Here is a 16,653-nt window from a genome sequence, read left to right as displayed (position 1 = left end):
AGACTCATTTTAAAAGCTTTACTCACTACAACCTTTTTTTAAAAAAAAATCTGAGACAGAATTTGTAATTAACCCACTTTACCGTGTTTTCTGCTTTTAGGAATGCTTTTTGTTTTGGCACAATTTCCTGTATGAAAAAAAAGATGTTAAAACAATTTGTGCCTGGGGACTACCCTAGGTGTGCACAGGTTTCCAAGCGGACGCAGCTTACAAACGCTGTATCTGCAAAGAGAGGCGGAATTCACAGCCGAGAGCACAGGGCACGTTGGGGGTCTCCAAGTCCACTCCCTCTCTCTCCCTTGCCAAGCCACCAACACCGGCGGCCACTTCATTACCAGTGCAGAGCAGGCTTGGAGCAGCCTGTGCCTTCAGGATGAATGTCCCCAAAGAAAGGCCCTGGGCCAAGCAGTACCCTTCTCCCTCTCCCGGCAGCTGCTCGCACAGGAAGTCCTGCTCTGCACAGACTCACAGCGCGGTCCCTGCCAGCCAACTTCTGAGCCACTTTCACTGGGGTTTGGGAATTTGCTGGAGGGGCAGGGGCATAGCAAAGAGAAGAGGGAATATACAGATACAGGCTCTTCCTTCGAGAAATTGTGCCACCGAAGGAGGTTTTATAAGATCCCTTGCCATGGACCTGCCCAGCTGTCCTGCTGATATGACAAGCGGGGGTCCTGAAGGCTGGAGCCCCTTCCCTGAGCTGGGAAAGTTATGGATTCGCTGCTGCACCTTTTGCCAAACTGACTTTGAGAGGCTGTCACTAGAAAGGACTCTCTCATCACTGTCCTTTCCCTCTCCCCTTCTACATCTCTATGCAGAGCATCAGCATTAAACCAGTGTTGCTGTTTGTCGTGGGTGACTCTCAGACCCGTAAAATAAACTGTTCGTTGTCAATTCTTCCACCAGAGGGGCCCCAAATATTAGCCCTAGAAATGGGCTTAAAAGCAGACGAAAGACTAGGCAGGAAACCATAGAGCAATGCCTCGCCTAAAAGTTCTCCCTGTTGTGAGTCCAGTCCGAGTTTAAAACAAGGCCTTTGACATCAGAATCTCACCTTTATTTTCGGTCGAGTGAGACTTCTCTGACCTTCAGTGTCCTCACCTGCAAAATGGGTAGACCCCTGCCTACAAAAGTGACTGAGAGGATGAAATGAGATGAGATGGTCAAAGGTGCTCGGCGCTTCAGTAAGCGCGCAAAAACTGAGACCACTTTGATCACCAGGAGTCCCTTCCCCATAGGCCGTTTTCCCAGTCAGGAAAGCTGAGGCTCCAAGGGGCCAAGTGCCTGAAACACCAGGGCGCCTACCCAAAGCAAGGGCTCCCTGGCCTCGGTCTGCATCTCATGCTGGGGACAGAACGCGGGCAAGTCCCCGCGCTGGCAGGTGGAACCCTCAGGCGCGAATTGGCACGTGCGCGTGCGCACTGGCACAGGTGGGCCGTGCTCCGGGGCGAGCTCACACGCCAGGTGCCTGGAGTCGAGGTTCTCCGCTCGGGTTCCGCTCCACGCAGGCGCGGGAGGGGGTCTCGTGCTCGCCCCTGGCTCCCCGCCCCCACCGGCGGGTGGCGCCCCCTCCCCTTCTCCTCACTATCACCTCACCTCCTCCGTTCTTGTAGCACAGGTAGGGGAAGCGCCACACGTTGCCCAACCCAATGATCTCCCCGGCCACGCTCAGCACGAACTCCACCTTGTTGTTCCAGTGGCCGCGCTCGTGGACCGCCTTGTCGCGCTTGTCGCGCGGGCCGCGCGCGGGCGCCGCGCCCCCGCTGCTGCCGCCGCCACCCGGCGCCTCGGACTCCCGCGCCTCCTCGGCAGCCTTCCCATTGCCCAGGGGCAGCGCCTTCTCCGCCGTCATGGCCGCGCTGGCTGCCTCGTGCGCCGGCCCGGCTCTGCGCCGCCGCCCCGGGCGGGCTGGCTTTTCAGGAGGCGCGAGCGGGCGGGAGGGGGAGGCAGGGGGTGGAGCTGAGAGACCGGGCCAGGCCAGCGCGGAGACGGGGACTGGGACGCGGCGCGGAGGCCCGGCCCGCAGGGCGCCCACGCCACCCCAGCCCGGCTGGGCCCCGGAGCCCGCGAGCACCTTGCGCGCGCCGAGCCCCTGCAGCGCCCATCCTTCCCTCAGCCCTACCCACTGGCCTGCTGGGACAAGAGTGGAAGCGCCCATTCAGGCCTGGGCTGGCTCCACTCACCAAACCCCAAAGTTCTACCACCGTCCATAACCTTCAAACGCTTGGGCCTCAGTTTCCTGTCTCTAATAAGAGGAATGGGCTCTAGACCAGACTTCTCCAACTTGAACTTAGACACCAGACACCTGCGGGTCTTGTTTAAACTACACATCACCGTCTAGTAGGTCGCAGTAGGCTGAAGAGCCTGCGTGTCTGACTAGCTCCCCAGTGACGCTGATATGTCTGGTCCAGGGACCACACCTTGAGGAAAAGGGAGTAAATGAACTCGTGGCTTCTTCCCAGCCCTAGACACCCTGCAGTTCTTGTTCATACTGGTGTCCGCAGCTCTCAACATAGTCAGGACCGTGTGGCAGTTAAGTGCTTGCGTCTGGAAACTGGTGAATCTAAGTTGTGTGATTTTGGCCAGTCATCTGATCCCTCTGTGCCTCAGTTTCCTGTTCTGCAAAAGGTAATATCAGTAGTATCTTGTAGGTTTTAATGTAGGGGATGGATTTTTAGGTAAAAGGTTATTAAGAAATGCTTATAAAGGTCTTGATACCTTGTAAGTGCCCAACGAACATTACCCATTGTTAGTATTATACAATGTGTAGACATACACACATTTGTCCATCTTCTTGTATAATATTTGTCTCCTCACTTAGTTGTAAGGGTGATATACACTGTCCTGGTCATTATAATAGCCACAGAACCTAGCACAAGACTTGGTGCATAGTATGTGCTCAATAAATATTTGTGGCTAGAGAGGAAGGGAGGAAGGAAGGAAGAGGAAAAGGGGAAGAAGGAAAGACCATTAAGCTGCTGGGGGCCACAGAGATGAACACTTCCACCTCTTCCATTGCACAGGCCTGGAGAAGTCCAGCCACATGAGTCCCCACCAACCCTACTCTCCATCTGTCCCTCGGAGCTCCCTCTGGAGCTCTCTTAGGGACAGGCTCCTTGCCTTGTAGCCTTCAAACTCCTGCCTTCTGCTTCTCCTTTCATTCTGGCTCTAACTGCTCAAGTCTCTCCCAACCTCCATCTCCCCAGAAAGCCCTCCTTTCCACCATCTTCCCCTTTCCCCTCCCCCCACTATCATATTTCTTGAAAGAGTAAGTTGACAGGCTGCCAGCCCTGTCTTCACGTCCCACGCGTTCCTTGGCCCACGGCAATCTGGCACCCACCCCCACCACTCCTCTGAAAATGCTGTGAAGTCCCGGACGCCCTCTCAATTTGGCAAATTCTATGGTTCCTTTTCCATCCCTATCCTGCCTGGCCTCTAGGTAACTTCCTGCACCGTTGCTCCCTCGTTTGCTTCTTAAAATTCCCACTGGTGTGGTTTTCTTGGCATTGCCTGACGCAGCTACCATTTCTCTCCCTGCTTCTCTGGTTCTCCTTTCTCTCTCAAATTCAGCCTTTCTCATTTCTTGAACCACTGAACTAAATGTGGGTGCCTCCCAAACCTCTGTCCCCATGTGCTGCCCAGGTTATGTTTAAAAGCAAGGATCCTGCGGTGTTCAAGGTGAGAGTATACTGAATTCAGATGGATGTGGCTTCGCATCCAAGCTCTGCCCCTTAGGTGCTCTGTTACCTCTTTGCCTCATGCTTCTCACCTGTTAAGTGGGCTTCACATGAGTTCTGACCTCATAGGGTGGGTGTGTGGGTTAAAAGCCTCAGTAGGAGCTCTGTGGACAGTAGCTATTATTGTTGTTTATTATTATTTTTTAAAAGATGGAGTCTCACTCTGTCACCCAGGCTGGAGTGCAATGGCACAACCTTGGCTCACTGCAACCCACACCTCCCAGGTTCAAGCGATTCTCCAGCCTCAGCCTCCCAAGTAGCTGGGATTACAGGTGCCCACCACCACACCCAGCTAATTTTTGTATTTTTAGTAGAGACGGGGTTTCACCATGTTGGCCAGGCTGGTCTTGAACTCCTGACCTCAGGTGATCTTCCCACCTCAGCCTCCCAAAGTGCTAGGATTACAGGCGTGAGCCACCACACCTGGCCAGTAGCTATTGTTTTTTATTGTGAGGAAGAGGAGGATGGTTAGTTCCTTCCCTTGCTTAAAAGCCCTAATGGGAGGCCAACATAGCAAGACTCTATCTTTAAAATTAAAAACAATAAAATACTTAGCCAAACGTGGTAGTGCACACCTACAGTCCCAACTACTCAGGAGGCTGAGGCAGGAGGATGGTATAAGCTTGAACTCCCCCAGGATTTCTAAGCTGCAGTGAGCCATGATCATGTCACTGCATTCCAATCTGGACTACAGCACGAGACCCTGACTGCAAAAACAAACAAAAAAACCTTCATTTGACTTCCTTTTCCTACAGGATAAAACCAAATTCCTGGCCCTAATATTCAAAATTCCCCCTCAATCAAATTGTCCCAGCCTTTCCTTCTACCATTTTTGAATGCCATTTTTCTCCCACACTAAGACATCATTATTTTTATTTTCTTTTTGATGATCCTCAATGCTGTATATAGAATGGGCAATAAAGGAAGGAATTTTATCTTCAACCTCAATGATCTTACACAGAGTAGGCACATAGTAGCTAGGAGTCAATTTGTTAAACAAACAAGTACATCAAAAGTAAGACATATTCCTGGACGGGCACGGTGGCTCACGCCTGTAATCCCAGCACTTTGGGAGGCTGAGGCGGGCAGATCACGAGGTCAGGAGATCAAGACCATCCTGGCTAACACGGTGAAACCCCGTCTCTACTAAAAATACAAAAAATTAGCCGGGCGTGGTGGCGGGTGCCTGTAGTCCCAGCTACTCGGGAGGCTGAGGCAGGAGAATGGCGTGAACCCAGGAGGTGGAGCTTGCAGTGAGCCGAGATCGTGCGACTGCACTCCAGCCTGGGCTACAGAGCGAGACTCCGTCTCAAAAAAAAAAAAAAAGTTAGACATCTTCCTGAACCTTACTATTGCAATATTAGGCTGTCACTCCAGAATCTGTGCAAAACTCCTTTGAAACTAATTACATTTTTGCTTTGTGCTTGCGCTTAGCATAATTAGCTCCAGGAATTGACTTCCTCTGAGCAGCTGTGATTCTACCAGACCTGCTTGGGAAGTAACACTGAACCAGCCTGAGAGGGCTGAAGCTGGCCATCATCTGGTCTGGGACCCAGGCCCAGTTCTGCTGATGGATGGTTCTGTGGCGTTGGGTACATCACCCAATTTCTCTGAGCTCTGGTGTCCTCTTTTCATTCAAATGAACACAATTATTCCTATGTCCCAGGGTGGTCATCAAGGCACAATTAGATCACATGCAGGGAAGAACATTGTACAAATACTGATGTTGCAAACTCACCTCTCAGGTTTGAATAGTTCCCTTTGTAAAAGTTAGCCAGGTCAATTTCCTATTTGAATTTAGTAAGTAAATATTTAAAGTCCATCTCCTTGGTTATTTTATGGCCCTTGAAAAGCTTTGGTCTTTTTACTCTGTCCTTATCCAGAAGAGCCCACATCCGCTTCATCATTGTGGGACCTCATCTCTAGACGTTTGCCACTTCATCATTTCTTTGTTGAGGGACAGTGGGCTGAAGAGCACACACTGTCTGTGGGGTCGATATACAGGGATTGGGACACAAATGGGACACACATCTTATCCCCAGGGTTGGCCCTAATGCAACAGAGCATAGTGGGTAAGAATGTTGGTTCTGCAGTCACACTGCCTGGTTTCAAAGCCAACTCCAAATGACCTTGGAAAATGACTTCATGTCTCTGAGTTTCCATTTCCTTATCCGTAAAATCAGGGTAGTAATAGTATCTACCTTTTAGTTGTCATGAGAATTAAGTGGGTTAGTATTTGTAAAGCACTTGGATTTGTGCCTGATATAGACATGTTTGTTAGAAGCAGTCTTCAGAGGGCAGAAATGTCATGACTCCCTTTTCCTTTCTTGGGGCAAGCACTCAATGTCTTCCATCTTCTAGAAACAGCAGTTGCTGTCCTGAGGCTCGTTTAAGCTTCAGCATTGCTCATTCACTCATTCATTCACCAAATGCTTTGGTTCCTTTTTTTTTTTTTTTTTTTGTATTTTCAGTAGAGATGGGGTTTTACCATGTTGGCCAGGCTGGTCTCAAACTCCTGACCTCAAGTGATCTGCCTGCCTCGGCCTCCCAAAGTGCTGGAATTACAGGCATGATCCACCATGCCTGGCCTTGCTTTGGCTCTTTAATTATTTTCCAGATACAATATCGGTCACTAGGGAGCAATACCAGGTATAAGGCCCACCTCAATGGTATGCTAGAGCTGGCTCGCACTAGCTCATGACAGCCGATTATTGCATTTTCAGGGATTTTGCAAGGCGCCATTGTTGGTGTCTTAAAATCTTCCACGGTGGTTGCATTTACATCGTGGAAATTTGCAAGTGCCACAGATCAGCCCTATCCTCCCCAGTCAGTGTGCAAGCCCCATTACAGGATGGCGGTGGAGATAGATGTTAACCAAGCCATCACAGAAATGAAAGTTAGAGGTGCTGGGCGATGTACAAGGGAAAGGGCTGCATTGCTAGAGAGCTTGTAACCCAGCAATCTGGCCTTGGCAAGGAGATAAAGGAGAGCTCCCTGAAAAAGTGACAGATAAGCGGGAGCCTGAAGGGAGAAGAACAGTGAACTGGACAAGGAGGGTCTGGGGTTCTGGAGGATGCTCGCCAGGGTCGAGGCTGGAGAGCATGGTGTGGAACAAGATGTGCTTGAAGGTGAAGCATTTTTAGCAGTGGGTGCCGTGAGAGCACATTCACATTGTAAAAAGATGACTTCTGCTGCAGTGTGAAAAGTAGATTATAGGATGGGGTGGTGGTCTGGGGGCAGTGAAGAAGCTACTGCACTGGTCCAAGCAAGAGGTGATGGCAGCTTAGACTGGAGAAAGCAGAGTGATATTGAAGGCTAAACTCACAGGACTTGACTAGGTCTGGATATGAGGGTGAGGGGAGGGAAGATGTCAAGAACATCTCCTGTGTTAGTAGAGCTACAGCAGCCCATCAAGAGGGTAAAAGTCCCCCTCCACTTTGTGCCAATGCACCCACAGTTGTCTCACTTAGGGTGTGATAAACCAGAACCACTGGGTCAGTGGACCGTCTTCAGATGTGTAGATGGCTGCCAAACCAAAAGCCTACATGGCGAACCAGAATTGGAGAGGAAGCAGGAAGGAGTTAGATGCCAGGAAGAACTTCCTACAAGTCATTCAGTGACAGAATAATCTGCCCCAGGCATGGTGAGCCACACGGGAGAGGTAGACTTAGAAGCTGGGCTGTCATAGCCTAAGGCAGGGATACCATGAGGGGACTTGCCAGTCACTGGGGTCTGAGATGGGATTTCTGAATCATGAGAGTCTGCAGTTGTAAAACCCTTATCTTGTTACTACCACCAGACTTTTTCTAGTAGGTTTGCACGTATGATCCCAATTCTTCACCTTTACCTGTATGCATGCCATCTGCCATGTAACTTTGCAGCGCCCCCTGCAAAACACAAGTTCAGCCATATGACTTGCTTTGGCGACTAGAATGAGGCAGAATTGATACACTGATATGTGTCAATCCCAAGCCTTGCGTTCTTCGACTTCTGCCATGACTGCAGAAGGATGTCCCCAGGTCAGTCTGCGGGTCCAAGAGGAAAACTAGATACACACAGAGTAGAATGGCCCCAGCTGAGATGCCCCCAGGAAATCCCAGACTAATGCAGAGGCCTCACCAGACTCAAAGACGTATGAGCAAACCCAACCCACATCAGCCAACGTCCAGCCTCATGACTTACAAGCTACAATAATAAATGTCTGCTGCTTTGAGCCACTGAGTATTGGCTTCTGCTCATGCCCTTCCCCTTTCTGAAAGCTTCCCTCTGCTTATCAGATATAACCCATCCTCTTAAGCCCAGGTTAATGCTTACCTTCTGGATGATTTCTCTACCCTCTCAACTCTCAGGGCTCCTTGATGACAGTAACGCCCAAGATGAAACATCATTTTGCAACCTTTACATACCAGATTTAGGAGCTACTCTGGCCAGGTACTGTAGAAACATTTCTTCTTTTGATGCCCTCAGTGCTGGTTCGGGGCATGATCTTTTTACTCTTAGGGCCAGAATCAAGATGGAAGGATGGGGTGACCTCTCCTGGTAACATGTCCTTCCCCTTACCCATCAGCAATCTCCTAAATTTTTATACCACATACTCATCTTCTGCCACAATGCCTAAGACATTTCTTTGAAAGAAGAAAATACTATAAGAACTACACATTTTGTTCCACTGAAATATTTGGATGAGTGAACATGAACAGATGATAATTCTATTTGTATACTATTTCTATTTGTAGTAGCAAATTATTGGTCCCAACTTCTCACTCCCTCATAATCATATTCTACCTCCTCACTCCTGCTGTGGCCCATGGTCGACAGACTTTGCTTCTCCAGACCTTGACTTTGGGCTCAGCCATATGATTCACTTTGGCCAAGCAGAGGTTTGAAATGTGCTTGCATAGTTGGGCTTGCCCCCTTATCTGCCTACATTACTGTGGAAAGAACACACTTCACTTAGCTGCTGCCTCTCCAGACTGGGCCCCAAAAGGAGATAATGGAGCAGAGATAACTTAGCCAAAACTTCAGATCCATAGCCTGAAGTAGAGCTGCCCCAGCCAACCTACAATCACAGGAATGAGAGATAAATGCTCGTTGTTATTTGCCACTGAGATTTCAAGATTGTTACGCAGTACAACTGACTGATACACTCTGCACAGCCTGTGCTTAGGTCCTCATGTACCCTGTCTCTATTATGCTGCACAGCATTATGGGGTAGGGATGGAAATATCTTTACAGATAAACTGAAGCTCATGTTGAGCAACTTGTCCAAAATCACACAGTGGAGCCAGAATTCAAACCCAGTTCTCTGACTTATGCTGTACATCATAGAGGGTCTCACCAGTCCTCTTCTAGCCAGAAGAGGTTTCACCCACATGAAGTTTGTCTTCTTTAATTGATTTAAGTAGAAAATAAATGGGACAAAGGAGGAAGTTCATGTCTTTTTTTTCATCTGAGGGGAAAAGCCCAAGAATGTTAGCTTAAAACTTAATCATTGGGCTGGGCAGGGTGGTGGCTCATGCCTGTAATTCCAGCACTTTGGGAGGCTAAGGTGGGAGGATTCTTGAGCCCAGGAGTTAGAGACAAACCTGGGCAATATTGTGAGACTCAATTTTATTTTGTTTTCAAGAATAATCATTGTGTCCTGGATGCTAACCTGGGAAGAAAAGCCCCTATGTGGGCCCTGTTTCTATGAGAGAAGGCTTTCCAAGTTCCAAAATACTGAGTTTATACTTGGCCTTTGTGCTACAGTTCTTCTGGATGTGGGCAGTATCTGTGTGTGTGAACACACACAGCTCCTTCTGTTCTGAGTTTCCCTCTGTTTAATCTCCTTGATATCCTGGCTCAGATGTCTAAAGTCAGTGGTCTGCCATAGATGTTCACCTATAGATAGGCTTTCAGGATGATTGCATCCAGCCACACAGGCTATGCATGCTCAGCTCCAGGGACACCATTCACGTGGTCACTCTGCAGTGCCCCCTGGAGTTGTGCAACAGGGGGACCCTAAGCCCCATATTATAGGTCAAAACTGCCCTTAGGTCACTCAGCTGGTAAACTGCCCTGCCACCCTTGTGAAATTAATCATGTATTTCTTGATGATTACAAGCCCATCAGCTTCAGATGTACAGTGCCTTGTAGCTGTATATCAAGGCCCAAACATTTCTTAGAGAAGATCATAAACTAAGAACCGAACAACTATTAAAGCTGCATACAGCCCCATACTCCTTGGTTCAGAGTCTCTCTGGAAACAATAATACCCTAAGCAATATTTTCTACCACTTTCTTTATTGTGACCCATCACACACACACACACAAACACACACACACACACACACACACACACACACACACACACACACACATACACATAATAATGGGAGAACTTTAAAAGAAATTTTCCTGGTAATCCAATACCTTCATCTCACAGCAAGCCCCCAATTGCCCCTAAAACCAGCAATGACAATTGTATGTCATTGCTTGGCACATTACCATGTGCCAAGCACATGGTAATGTGCCAAGCAATGTGCTATGTGCTGGTGGCTCAGAAATGGTTTTGGCCTTTCAGTGACATTAAAAAGATAATAAGCTAGTATGGCAGGCACTCAAACAGAGATGGGTACGGGGTCCTGTGAGGACACAGGGAAAAAGGGAAACCCTCCTTTTGGGGGATTGCATAAGGCTTTGGGGGCAAAGTAACAAGTAATGCTAAGCCCTTGAAGTACGAGTGGGGAAAGGAGAGAAGGCTATTCCAGGCAGAGGGAACAGTGTAGGCAAAGTCTCAGATATGGGAAAGTGCCTGGTGGGCTTGAGGGCATCAAGTATCTAGAACATGTGGTTACTAGGTGGTTTAAATGTGGCTGGTCCTAATGGAGCTGTATAAAACGCAGTCTAGATTTTGAAGACTTGGTATTTTTTAAAAGAATGTAAAATATTTCATTAATATTTTAATAATGATTACGTGTTGAAATGATATTTTGGATATATTGGGTTAAATAAGTAAATTAATCTCATTGTTTTCTTCATATTTTTAAAAGTGTGGCTCCTAGAATACTTTAAATTACTACTAGGGACTGAATTGCATTCCCCTAAAATTCATATGTTGAAGCCCTAACTCCTAGTACCTGAGAGTGTGACTGTGTTTGGAGATAGGACCTTTAAAGAGGCAATTAGGGTTAATGGAGGACTCCATCCAATAGGACTAGTGTCCTTATGAGAAGAGGAAGAGACAGTGATGTGCGTGCCCAAGGGAAAGGTCACGTGGGGACACAGGGGAAGGTGGCCACCCACAAGCCACGGAGAGAGGCATCTGAAGAAGCCAACCCTGCTGACACCTTGATCTTGGACATCCAGCCTCCAGAACTGTGGGAAAATAAACTTCTGTTGTTTAAGTCATCTAGTCTGTAGCATTTTTGTTATAGTAATCCTAGCAAGCTAAGAAGACTACTTATGTGACTCATGTTATATTTCAATTAATGGGGATTAATCTGGAAAAGTTGGGGCACTAGAAGGCAATAAATTCAGATTTGAGCCTTTCATCCAGCTATGGGATGAAATGAGCCTGTGGACCTGCCTGATGTGCCATACGACTCACAAAACCCACCACTTGCTGATATGTGAGCCCTGGCATCTTCACACTCTTACATTCCCTGTGCAGTCTCTGAAGCATCTGTGGCTTTGACCCTGACACCTATGTGGTTGTGATACTCCCTCGAGTGGCAGCCAGAGCAGTGAGCATGCCTGCTTTTCTAAGTCAGCACTGTCCAGTTGAGATATAAAGAGAGGAGGACTTGACTCTCATTCCTGGGCTACCTGGGAAAAAAAATTGGCCCATGCTGCAAACCCAATTTAAGCACCCAGAAGCCAACCAAGTAAGTTCTTGGCTGGGCTATTTTAGGTCTCAAATTGGAGATATCGCCAAATCCAAGTCAGATGGCTTCCTGCCTGAGTCTGGGTATTCAGCCGTGACTTAGAGATTAGGCACCCCCAGTGGGCCATTTGCTTCACATCAAGCTGTGAGTTATGATGTGCTGTGCCCAAGTCTAACTGCCCATCTGTTCTCCTCTTTGGAGAATGGCAAGGGTACAGGTGTCTGTCACTGCCCCAAGCAGATCTTTCTCAGCTGTCTCTTTTGCAGATTCCCTCATTCAGTCCACACAATAGTGTGGTTTGTATTCTCATTATCTCCAATTTACATTTGAGCAAATCAAGACTGGAAGAGTTTGAATAACCCACATAGTTTTTAAGTGGGGTCAAAGGGACTTGCACGTGGGTCTCCCAATTCTAGAACCATCTTTTCATTGCCCAACCTGGCCTCAGTCTTATAGTGTCATCTGGCTTCCCAAGCTTCAATCATAAGACTGTATTAGTTAAGACAATGCTGATGGCCATACCAGATAAACTCTAAAATCTCAGTACTTTAACACCTTTGAGGTTTATTCTTACTTATGCAAAGTCCTATGCAGATGTTTGGCAGACAGCCTTCCATGCAGTGATGCAGGGATCTAGATTCTACCCATGCTGGGGCTCTATCATATTCAACATGGGGCTCCCAAGATCTCTGTGGGGGACTGCCCATTGGAGGATGTGAGGGACAGACAGTACGGCAAGTGGTAGTTGCATTCCACTTCTAGTACAGAGACCCAAAATGATGGTTTCTTGAAGGCAGAAAACATACCTCTTCTTCCCTTCTTTCTTCTCTTTGCTGCTTAAAGTGGATTTGGTAGTAAACTGTCTTGAGCCACATAGGTGAGAGAAACATCCTAGGGATGGCAGAGTACAAGAGAGGAGCCTGGTTCCCTGAATAACCTCATGGAACGGAGTCAGCAGCCAGCCTGACACTGCCACCTCCAGACTGTATGCATGAGAAATGAATTTCTGTCTGGCTTAAGCCACTACCAGACTGTATGCAGGAGAAATGAATTTCTATCTGGCTTAAGCCACTATTGCTTTGGATTCCTGTCACATGCTGCTGAACCTAGATCCCAAATACAGGGATCCTGCCCTTTTCGTTCACAGCAGGACACTGCCCAGCAAATAGTGGCTAGAAAAAGATATTACTTAACCCACAAGCCCCAGCTCTCGCAGAAATTTAGTTGAGTGTGTAGGAGACGGCAGAAGAAATAACTCCTTTTGGGCACACAATGCCTTTTTTATTGTGGTAAAATATACATAACATAGAATCTGGCATTTTAACTATGTTCGAGTGTACAGTTCAGTAGCATTAAGTACATTCACATTGTCATGCAACCATCACCACTATTCATCATCAGAATGTTTTCATCATCCCAAGCTGAAACTTCATACCAATCAAACACTAACTCTGTATTCCCTCTCCCTGAGCCCCTGGCAACCACCATCCTAATTTATGTCTGTGAATTTGGCTATTCTAAGTACTTCACATAAGTGGAATCATATAGTATTTGTCCTTTTGCAACTGGGTTATTTCACTTGGCATAATGTCTTCAATGCTCTGCCTGTACATAGCATGTGTCAGAACTTCTCTCCTTCTTAAGGCTGAATAATATTCCATTGTATGTGTAGACCACATTTTGTTTTTCCATTCATCCATTGATGGACACTTGGGTTGCTTCCACCTCTTGGCTACTATAATAATGCTGCTATGAACCTCGGTGTATAGAGCTCTGTTAAAAAAAAAAATCTCTCTGGGAGGGGGAAGAAACTGTATCTTAACCATATGTGCTTGGCAGTGGCACATAACCTGTCAGGTCACATTCATTTGGCAAGAATTAGTCATAGGGTATACTAGTTATCTCTTGCAACGTGACAAATTATCCCAAAACTTAGTGGTTAAAGCCATAAGTATTATTACCTTATGGTTTCTGTGGGTCAAGAGTTAAGGAGAAGCTTAGCTGAGTAGTTTTGGCTCAAGGCTCCTCATGAGGTTGCAGTGCTCAGAAGGCTTGACTGGAGCCAGATGACCTGCTTCCCAGGTGGCTCACTCACATGACTGTTGGCAAAAGGTCTCAATTCTTTGTCATATAGATTATTCCATAGGGCTGCATGGGTATCATCAGAACGTGGCAGCTGGTTTTCCCAAAGTAAGTGATCCAGGAGAGCAAGGTAGAAGCTGCAATATCTTTTATGATTTACCCTCGGAAATTATATACCATCATTTCTGTAATAATATCTATTCGTTACACAGGCCAGTCATATTCACTGTGGGAGGAGGCCACACAGGGGCAGGGTTCATTGAGGACCATCTTGAAGACTGGCTACCACTGAGGTCACATGTAGTTGTAAGGGCATCTGGAAAATGAAATCCTTGGCTGAGCAGGCATTTCCCAGCGATAGCCCTTCCTTTGGAAGGGATGATATTTGGTGAACAACTGGCCATCTTGGCCATAGAGCTCTCCCAAGGAGTGCTGGTGATGTCTCTATCTATATGACCTAGTCCTCAGTTTCCCCCTCTATACAATGAGTTTGTTCTTTCCCACTGCCTGGAACTACCACTAGTATTTTCTGTGTCACCTTACAGCCTATGTCAAGCAGTAGGTGATGCTCACTGGTATAGGTCAGATCCAAGTCAGAGAGATTGGCAAGGGGCATCATTATACAAAGTTTGACTAGGGCTGAACTTGGGGGTTGGGGACCCTGGAAGCAGTGTAGCATGTCAGGTAGGAGCACTGGTTCTGGAGTCAGCTGTCTGGGTTCAAAACTCGCTCGAGGTCTATATCCTTGGATGAGTAATCTAACTCTTGGGAGCCAGTTTCCTATATAACAGGAAAAGAAAGTAGCATTTATCTCAAAGGGTTATTGGAATGACTGCTGATCTATATCTAGTGTTTCCTAAACTTTACCATAACTATCTCTTCAATTTTTTTTTTTTTTTTTTTGAGATGGAGTCTCGTTCTGTTGCCCAGGCTGGAGTGCAGTGGTGTGATCTTGGCTCACTGCAACCTCCGCCTCCCATGTTCAAGCGATTCTCCTGCCTCAGCCTCCTGAATAGCTGGGACTACAGGTGCTCACCACTATGCCCAGCTATTTTTTTTTTTCAGTAGAGACATGGTTTCACTGTGTTAGCCAGGATGGTCTCGATCTCCTGACCTTGTGATCCGCCCGCAGTGCTGGGATTACAGGTGTGAGCACTGCGCCCAGCCTCTCCAATTTTTTTTTTAATATTCATGTGCCATCTGTAGGGATTTGGATCATAATCCTGAAAACACAGTCTCAGAAGCTATAATCCCGTATGTTGAAATCCCTAAATATCAAACTTCCTAAAGTCTAAATCCGTAAAGTCTAAAATCCCTATCATCTAAAATTCTGAAAATCTCAATCACAGAATAGTTGCATCACGTCAAGAAGAATTATTACCTTGTTATTTCCTTTATGGAGAAGGAAACAAATTTAAATCTCCAAACATAGTATCAGATATGGAATTAGGTGTGATTAAGGTCTCTAGAAGTGCATTTCAAGTGTTACCAATAAAGTTTGTTTTTTCCATTCAGCCCAATGCATTTGGCAGAAAATTCAGATGAGTAGCTTGGCTGGCCATGCCATACGAGGGAAACTTTGGGTTAAAAATGTGTTATTTTCCTGCATTGGCATTCCTTTCCAGCTGATGACATTCCAGGAGCTTTTAATGAATTAAAGCTGCATTTGTCTGAAGAAATTAAGCAGTTACTGACTGGTTCAAAAATAATTATGTAAATGGTAGGATAAGAAGACAGTTATGCAGTGGTGCTGCTGTTTGATCACCAATATTCTTTCCACCAAGTTTGTGGTCTGTATAAGTGCTCATGAAATGGATTTCTGGGTACCCAAAACAGGATTAGAATCATGGCACAGAAGAGGGGAAAACTTAATAGGGAATGTTCACGTCCATGTATATCGAATCATAGAAGAATTTTAAAAAGAGAAGTGCCAGGTAGAAATTGAATATGAATATATTCTCCAAGGAAAGCGATGTCCTAAAAGAAAAAAAAAAGCAGCTATTCATTGTGATACATGACTTCAAAATAGAGTTAATGATCGTGAAAGCTGGCCAGCTCTTATGGGCTAACTCTGCACGATTGCTCATAATCTACCCACCCCTGTAATATACATTTTCATATGTCAAATTTTCTTTTTCTTTTTTGTTTTTTTCCTTAGTTTTTTTTTACGTTTTAAATTGCAGCATTGTTTTTTACAATCACTATGCTATATATTTCTTCCCATCATCTCCAATCCTGAAGGTGTAAATTATGTAAAGGCTTTTAGAGAGTCCTAATTCTCTCCATGCATTTTTTGCAAATGTGACTCCATGAAAGTGCATTGTCACAACATTGATTTCATATGTAAGCATTGTGCATGTACATAAAAACATTAAAACTCCCTCAATAAATGAAAGGATGTCCTTTATATACGTCTACATTCGTGAAAGTTAAAATTTGTCAAGATCTTGACTATTGGGCGACTGGTGCTATGATAATGCAGTGCAGACCCATCCACGTTTTTGACCAATCTTGTCAAAAGGCTTAAGTTGTCCATCACCGTATTTCAGATAACTGCAATTAGAGAGCTGAGTGCACACAATTACCAACCACAGTGATATGCATTTATACATTTTGTTTTTTGACCTATTTTTATGAATAAGATTCATTTGTTCTTAACTGTTATACCCATTTTTGCAAAAATATATATCTATTATTGCCTCTTTTATTATATAAAGTGTCCTATGAGGAGTTCTGTTGTGGTTTTATGTGTTTTTCGACTAAACCTCCTTTTTTTTTTTTTTCTTGAGATGGAGTCTTGCTCTGTTTTCCACGCTGGAGTGCAGTGGCGTGATCTTGGCTCACTGCAACCTCCGCCTCCCGAGTTCATGCCATTCTCCTGCCTCAGCCTCCCGAGTAGCTGGGACTACAGGTGTGCGCCATCACACCCGGCTAATTTTTTTGTATTTTTAGTGGAGACGGGATTTCACCAT

At 46.2% G+C, this 16,653-nt stretch overlaps 1 protein-coding gene across 1 annotated transcript in view; it reads right to left on the bottom strand.

Annotated features, from left to right (window-relative positions):
* Nucleotides 1-1,888, bottom strand: part of SLC6A11 (solute carrier family 6 member 11) — a 122,942-nt gene extending 121,054 nt beyond the window's left edge. Inside the window, exon 1 of the mRNA XM_032149720.2 lies at nucleotides 1,594-1,888. Within this exon, the coding sequence (XP_032005611.1) occupies nucleotides 1,594-1,849 (256 nt within the window). The 5' untranslated portion in view covers nucleotides 1,850-1,888. The remainder of the gene's footprint in view (nucleotides 1-1,593) is intronic.
* Between the last annotated feature and the right edge of the window lie 14,765 nt (nucleotides 1,889-16,653).

Source organism: Hylobates moloch, unplaced genomic scaffold (assembly GCF_009828535.3).
Source record: "Hylobates moloch isolate HMO894 unplaced genomic scaffold, HMol_V3 SCAFFOLD_4, whole genome shotgun sequence".
Lineage (NCBI taxonomy): Eukaryota > Metazoa > Chordata > Mammalia > Primates > Hylobatidae > Hylobates > Hylobates moloch.
This window is presented reverse-complemented; position numbering and strand designations above follow the sequence as displayed.